General features: G+C 45.9%; 1 protein-coding gene across 1 annotated transcript in view; it reads left to right on the top strand.

Moving 5' to 3' along the window:
- Positions 1-4916: 4916 nt before the first annotated feature.
- LOC121557978 (collagen alpha-1(XVIII) chain-like) overlaps positions 4917-8052 on the top strand; it is a 33667-nt gene continuing 30531 nt past the window's right edge. Inside the window, exon 1 of the mRNA XM_045219550.1 lies at positions 4917-6154. Within this exon, the coding sequence (XP_045075485.1) occupies positions 5158-6154 (997 nt within the window). The 5' untranslated portion in view covers positions 4917-5157. The remainder of the gene's footprint in view (positions 6155-8052) is intronic.

Here is an 8052-nt window from a genome sequence, read left to right as displayed (position 1 = left end):
TAACAACCTACAGTTATCATCACATCAGTTCAAGCCAGTCCAACTGAACCATAACAACCTACAGTTATCATCACACCAGTTCAAACCAGTCCAACTGAACCATAACAACCTACAGTTATCATCACACCAGTTCAAGCCAGTCCAACTGAACCATAACAACCTACAGTTATCAACACACCAGTTCAAGCCAGTCCAACTGAACCATAACAACCTACAGTTATCATCACACCAGTTCAAGCCAGTCCAACTGAACCAGAACAACCTACAGTTATCATCACACCAGTTCAAGCCAGTCCAACTGAACCAGAACAACCTACAGTTATCATCTCACCAGTTCAAACCAGTCCAACTGAACCATAACAACCTACAGTTATCATCACACCAGTTCAAGCCAGTCCAACTGAACCATAACAACCTACAGTTATCATCACACCAGTTCAAGCCAGTCCAACTGAACCATAACAACCTACAGTTATCATCACACCAGTTCAAGCCAGTCCAACTGAACCATAACAACCTACAGTTATCATCACACCAGTTCAAACCAGTCCAACTGGAACCATAACAACCTACAGTTATCATCACATCAGTTCAAGCCAGTCCAACTGAACCATAACAACCTACAGTTATCATCACACCAGTTCAAACCAGTCCAACTGAACCATAACAACCTACAGTTATCATCACACCAGTTCAAGCCAGTCCAACTGAACCATAACAACCTACAGTTATCATCACACCAGTTCAAGCCAGTCCAACTGAACCATAACAACCTACAGTTATCATCACACCAGTTCAAGCCAGTCCAACTGAACCAGAACAACCTACAGTTATCATCACACCAGTTCAAGCCAGTCCAACTGAACCATAACAACCTACAGTTATCATCACACCAGTTCAAGCCAGTCCAACTGAACCATAACAACCTACAGTTATCATCACACCAGTTCAAGCCAGTCCAACTGAACCATAACAACCTACAGTTATCATCTCACCAGTTCAAACCAGTCCAACTGAACCATAACAACCTACAGTTATCATCACACCAGTTCAAGCAAGTCCAACTGAACCAGAACAACCTACAGTTATGATCACACCAGTTCAAACCAGTCCAACTGAACCAGAACAACTTACAGTTATCATCACACCAGTTCAAACCAGTCCAACTGAACCATATCAACCTACAGTTATCATCAAACCAGTTCAAACCAGTCCAACTGAACCATAACAACCTACAGTTATCATCACACCAGTTCAAACCAGTCCAACTGAACCATAACAACCTACAGTTATCATCAAACCAGTTCAAACCAGTCCAACTGAACCATAACAACCTACAGTTATCATCACACCAGTTCAAACCAGTCCAACTGAACCATAACAACCTACAGTTATCATCACACCAGTTCAAACCAGTCCAACTGAACCATAACAACTTACAGTTATCATCACACCAGTTCAAACCAGTCCAACTGAACCATAACAACCTACAGTTATCATCACACCAGTTCAAGCCAGTCCAACTGAACCATAACAACCTACAGTTATCATCACACCAGTTCAAACCAGTCCAACTGAACCATAACAACCTACAGTTATCATCACACCAGTTCAAGCCAGTCCAACTGAACAATAACAACCTACAGTTATCATCACACCAGTTCAAACCAGTCCAACTGAACCATAACAACCTACAGTTATCATCACACCAGTTCAAACCAGTCCAACTGAACCATAACAACTTACAGTTATCATCACACCAGTTCAAACCAGTCCAACTGAACCATAACAACCTACAGTTATCATCACACCAGTTCAAACCAGTCCAACTGAACAATAACAACCTACAGTTATCATCACACCAGTTCAAACCAGTCCAACTGAACCATAACAACCTACAGTTATCATCACACCAGTTCAAACCAGTCCAACTGAACCATATCAACCTACAGTTATCATCACACCAGTTCAAACCAGTCCAACTGAACCATAACAACCTACAGTTATCATCACACCAGTTCAAACCAGTCCAACTGAACCAAAACAACCTACAGTTATCACATGCATGTGCTCATGCGGAACGAGGAGAGAGACATACAGTGGGGAGAACAAGTATTTGATACACTGACGATTTTGCAGGTTTTCCTACTTACAAAGCATGTAGAGGTCTGTAATTTGTATCATAGGTACACTTCAACTGTGAGAGAAGAAAATCAACTTTGAGAGACAAAAATCCAGAAAACCACATTGTATGATTTTTAAGTAATTAATTTGCATTTTATTGCATGACATAAGTATTTGATACATCAGAAAAGCAGAACTTAATATTTGGCACAGAGACCTTTGTTTGCAATTACAGAGATCATACGTTTCGTGTAGGTCTTGACCAGGTTTGCACACACTGCAGCAGGGATTTTGGCCCACTCCTCCATACAGACCTTCTCCAGATCCTTCAGGTTTCGGGGCTGTCGCTGGGCAATACGGACTTTCAGCTCCCTCCAAAGATTTTCTATTGGGTTCAGGTCTGGAGACTGGCTAGGCCACTCCAAGACCTTGAGATGCTTCTTACGGAGCCACTCCTTAGTTGCCCTGGCTGTGTGTTTCGGGTTGTTGTCATGCTGGAAGACCCAGCCACGACCCATCTTCAATGCTCTTACTGAGGGAAGGAGGTTGTTGGCCAAGATCTCGCGATACATGGCCCCATCCATCCTCCCCTCAATACACTGCAGTCGTCCTGTCCCCTTTGCAGAAAAGCATTCCCAAAGAATGATGTTTCCACCTCCATGCTTCACGGTTGGGATGGTGTTCTTCTTCCTCCAAACACGGCGAGTGGAGTTTAGACCAAAAAGCTCTATTTTTGTCTCATCAGACCACATGACCTTCTCCCATTCCTCCTCTGAATCATCCAGATGGTCATTGGCAAACTTCAGACGAGCCTGGACATGCGCTGGCTTGAGCAGGGGGACCTTGCGTGCGCTGCAGGATTTTAATCCATGACGCTGTAGTGTGTTACTAATGGTTTTCTTTGAGACTGTGGTCCCAGCTCTCTTCAGGTCATTGACCAGGTCCTGCCGTGTAGTTCTGGGCTGATCCCTCACCTTCCTCATGATCATTGATGCCCCACGAGGTGAGATCTTGCATGGAGCCCCAGACCGAGGGTGATTGACCGTCATCTTGAACTTCTTCCATTTTCTAATAATTGCGCCAACAGTTGTTGCCTTCTCACCAAGCTGCTTGCCTATTGTCCTGTAGCCCATCCCAGCCTTGTGCAGGTCTACAATTTTATCCCTGATGTCCTTACACAGCTCTCTGGTCTTGGCCATTGTGGAGAGGTTGGAGTCTGTTTGATTGAGTGTGTGGACAGGTGGCTTTTATACAGGTAACGAGTTCAAACAGGTGCAGTTAATACAGGTAATGAGTGGAGAATAGGAGGGCTTCTTAAAGAAAAACTAACATGTCTTCTTACTGGTTGGTAGGTGATCAAATACTTATGTCATGCAATAAAATGCAAATTAATTACTTAAAAATCATACAATGGGATTTTCTGGATTTTTGTTTTAGATTCCATCTTTCACAGTTGAAGTGTACCTATGATAAAAATTACAGACCTCTACATGCTTTGTAAGTAGGAAAACCTGCAAAATCGGCAGTGTGTCAAATACTTGTTCTCCCCACTGTATGTCTATGTAACTTTTCCAGCAGAATGAGATATCGGTGCTTCTCTAGGAGTCCATCAGTCATGTAATAGGGTGCATTAGGAGTGTATTAGGGGTTTAGGAAGGGTGTAGGGGTTGTGGGAGGTCTGTCTTTGTGAGGAGGAATGTGCAACAGCTGGATAGTGCAGGCGGACAGGGAGGCGGGTGACGGGGGTGAGGGGGTACGGGGACATCAGGGGCACCCTGGACTGAGCCAGGCTGTGGGAACCATGGAGCGGGGGAATTACTGGAGGTCTTTCTCAGATGAGGCAATGGGCTGGCCGTTTGGCCCCTGGGGGCCGAGAGCTTAAAACGTCTATTGAATCAGATACGCTCCTCCTGAACCTCTCCGCTCTCAGCGGCTCTCAGCGGCTCTCCCTCGTTTTGTTCATCACTCACTCACTCACTCACTCACTCACTCACTCACTCACTCACTCACTCACTCACTCACTCAATCACTCAATCACTCACTCACTCACACATCTGTAAGATAATGGATGACCTCAGAGGTATGGCCAGTTATGCAATATATGTTTTACAAGAGCTGTGAGTAGATGATGGAGTTCACCAACCTATTCAACCTTTTAATGGTAGTGGTGGCTATATGAACCCAATGAATGGGCCTCCCCCCTCCCTTCACTCCCTTTTCAGCTCGGTGGGAATATTAGGGTCCTATGAGTTTTTCAAACCTTCCACAAGACACCCCCTTCTCACAATACCGCTAACTTTATTGATAGTTAATTAACTGTAACACACTTTCTGACTGGAGTAGTGTTCTGTAGACAATGATGAGTAATCGCAACATTATTTTGGAGCTGTGGACTCTTATTTTGGAAACATTGATTGAACTGCTTCATTTGAATAGCATCTAGTCAGCAGAGACTGTTTAGGGTTTCCTATCAAACAACCCAGAGGTTTTTCCTTCTAGGGAGGGAGTGCGTGTGTGTGTGTGGTGTGTCTTCTGTCTGTGTGTGTGTGTCAGTGTGCATGTTTTCCTCATTGAGGACTGTGTGTCTGAGGGGACACACTCATCGACCTAGCAACAGGAGGGAGGGGCCAGTATGTGAGGGAGAAATTCAGATTAACCAATGAAGACCCTCTCCAGCACAGTAACCCCTCCTCCTGATGTGGGTTTCCCCGTGTGTGTGTGTGTATGTGTGTGTGTGTGTGTGTGTGTGTGTGTGTGTGTGTGTGTGTGTGTGTGTGTGTGAGATGATTCTGCAGTGGGCCGGTGCATGGAGTGAAACAATGAGCTGTGCTAGAGGGAGGGTCGGTGTGTGTTTGTGCTAGCAGTGTGCCTTATGGACAGAGGGGGCTTGAGTGACTGTTGACTAGCCGGCTATTAGGTGGGGGAACAGTAAGAACACAGACAGAACACAGTGCTTGTTGGATCCAGTGTTTGTTGTGGAAGCTATACTCTCAGACCAGGAGGTTCTGGATGCCGGTGGGTTGAAGGAGCAAGATGTCTAAGATGAAGTTGTGGCTGGGCTTTCCCCTTCTTCTGGCTCTCAGCGCGGGTCGTCTGGATGCTTGGTTCTGGAACAATGACCCTGATCCTACTACCCAAGCCCCAACGAAGGCTCCGCTGCTGGGCAAGGCAGGGGCAGGAGGACAGCCCAAGAGAGGTGAGGAGAACCTGGCAGGGGTTGGGGCAGAAATCATCAACGTGGCTGATGGGATCCGTAAGTTTGTGCAGACGTGGGATGCGACCCCAACCACTTGGACTGACGGAGGAGTGGCAAGCCCTACCACACAGACGGTTAATAAGGAGGAGTCTGGGGAAGGATCTGGGTCTGGGTCTGTGGAAGGATCTGGGTCTGAGACGGGTTCAGGGTCAGGGTCGGGTTCAGCATCTGGTGTAGGGTCTGGGTTTGGATCGGGGGCTGAGTCTGGTGTAGGTTCAGGGACCAGATCGGGGTCGGGTTCAGGGTCAGGGCTTAGAGAAAGCGAAAGCTCGGTTATCCCCACTAACCTAACAGGGGTGGTGGAGGATGACCTCACAGGGGTTGAGGGGGTGAAACAGGGCGAACTAAAGACCAACCTATCTGACATCACCTCTCATGACCACAATGGAACCTGCCACCTCGTGCCCTCTGATTGGCCGATCTGCATATCCAGGGGGTCGAAGCATTTCTCGCTGCCCAACTTCCTGAACCACACCTCTGTGGAGGAGGTGGGCATAGTCCTGAGAGAGTGGGCATGGCTGGCCAAGGCGGGGTGCCACCATGGAGCCGAATGGTTCCTCTGTCTCCTCCTGGTGCCCAGGTGCCCACTGCCTGGTCAGGTGCCCACCAAGGTTCCCCTTCTGCCCTGCTGCAGCTTCTGCCATGTCCTGCAAGACAGCTGCTGGCCAGCCCTGGATGATGGGCAACTTCCTGTAGAGTGTAATATGCTGCCCGACAGGGATCAGGAGGCGGGCTTGCGGTGTCCGTCGTGTGTGTCAGTTAGTAATCGGAAAGGTAAAACCGCGGGTTAGAATGTATCCTGTTTGGAGATACATTTTGAATCCGGTTGTCTGGTCATGACAGCTTTGTGTGTGTGTGTGTGCGTGTGCATGTGTGTGTAACACACCTTTGTGAAGCAGCATAGACACTTGTTATCCTCACATTTGAGCGACTTCAAAACGCTTGGCGGCAGTGTGTGCTTTTAGTCGGGGGGATGCTGATGATTATACCCTTGTTTTGGGGTCAATCATACTCCACCGCACATGCTCAGAAGTGTGACACGAACACAAGCATGACTGACCGGCACTATAGACCACCAACCTGGGAGCATTTGCATGTTTTGTATGAATGCTAACGTTAATGAGAATGTTTTGTCTGCATAGAGTGGAGAAAAACCCATGAAATATACATGAAGCATAGGACAAAATCATGCTCCAGTCTTTTGTTTTCCGACATTGGAAAATGCTTTTCCTGCTATTCGTATGCATTCTTCCCAATGCAGCATTTATGAGGATTCAGATATGCCGATTTGTACTGTAGGGTCGACTTGTGATTAATGTGATGCAGTAAAGAAGCATATGGAGAAGTGGAAAATGCACACTTTTTAGAATCTGTTCTCCAGGGTTCGGCCCCATAAAGGGACAGGAAGACTTCTATAAGCTCTACCTCGGCTTTAGCTCGGCAGGCTATGACAGCTCAATAAATCATGCCCTACTGTGTATGCATGGGAGACTTGATAGTCTGAGTTCAGAGTCACAGCACATAAAACGAATCAAGCCATATTTATCACAGAGTTGTTTTCCCATGGGGACTTGTAAGTGCTCAGGCTTCTAAACATTTTTTATTGTCCATATTAACTTAACTTTTAGCAAGTAGGGTAGGAGTTTAGATAACGATTCAACTTTAACATAAACCCTAGTCCTATAAAATAGGGGTTAGGCTCTAAAGCCACGATTTTTGGAAGGCTTATTTAAAAGAAATGCATAGCAGTGTAGTAGTACACATGTATGACACTGTTTTCCTTTCATTCTAATATATGACAGAATAGGTCAATATGAGACATGACAGAAAGACTGTTTCCTATATTGGCTGTATTGCAAGGAGCTGAGTACACATTTCATTGTAGTTTGAACTCGTCGTGTTTTTGCTCGACAAGCTTTTGGCGAAATCACTTCAGCACATGTTCATTTGTGATTTATTTGGTGCTTCTGTTTGCCAAGAAAAGCTATGGAACAGCACCGTGCTTGTCAGCATGTCACCCTCTTCTGGGGTGCATACCTAGACTTGTACATACACACTGAATCACACACACACACACACACACACACACACACACACACACACACACACACACACAGACACACACACACACACACACACACACACACACACACACACACACACACACACACACTTAGACACACACACACACACACACTCAGACACACACACACACACACACACACACACACTCAGACACACACACACATACACACACACTCAGTGCACTCTATCCTTTGTTTCCTTTGGTTGACTTGTTGTCATTTGAGATGGGAGTTTAAATGGAATGTCATGTTTTGTTCTGGAGTTGACGTTAGTCTGTTTCATGGGGCTCTCTACTACTGTTGGGCCTTTTTCTAGCTGTAGGATCTATTTCAATATCCTGTTTTACTCAGTTCATTAAGTTTGTCCTATCAGCATGAGAGGTGGAGATGGATGCAGGGATGCATGGGTTGGTGGGTAGGCTGGTGATGGACCTATAGGTAGAATGATGTAAACAAACTATTACAAACAGCCATCTTAAGATTTCACTCAAAACTATCTGGCTTAAGAGGGTCAACCATCTTGTCTTTGTAAATCTACAAAGCATTTTCATGCCACTATCTGTACCAATGGGCGACCTATGGAATTAG

Source organism: Coregonus clupeaformis, unplaced genomic scaffold (assembly GCF_020615455.1).
Source record: "Coregonus clupeaformis isolate EN_2021a unplaced genomic scaffold, ASM2061545v1 scaf2469, whole genome shotgun sequence".
In the NCBI taxonomy this organism is placed as follows: domain Eukaryota; kingdom Metazoa; phylum Chordata; class Actinopteri; order Salmoniformes; family Salmonidae; genus Coregonus; species Coregonus clupeaformis.
Note: the sequence above shows the minus strand (reverse complement) of the source record. Positions and strands in the feature narration are given on the sequence as shown.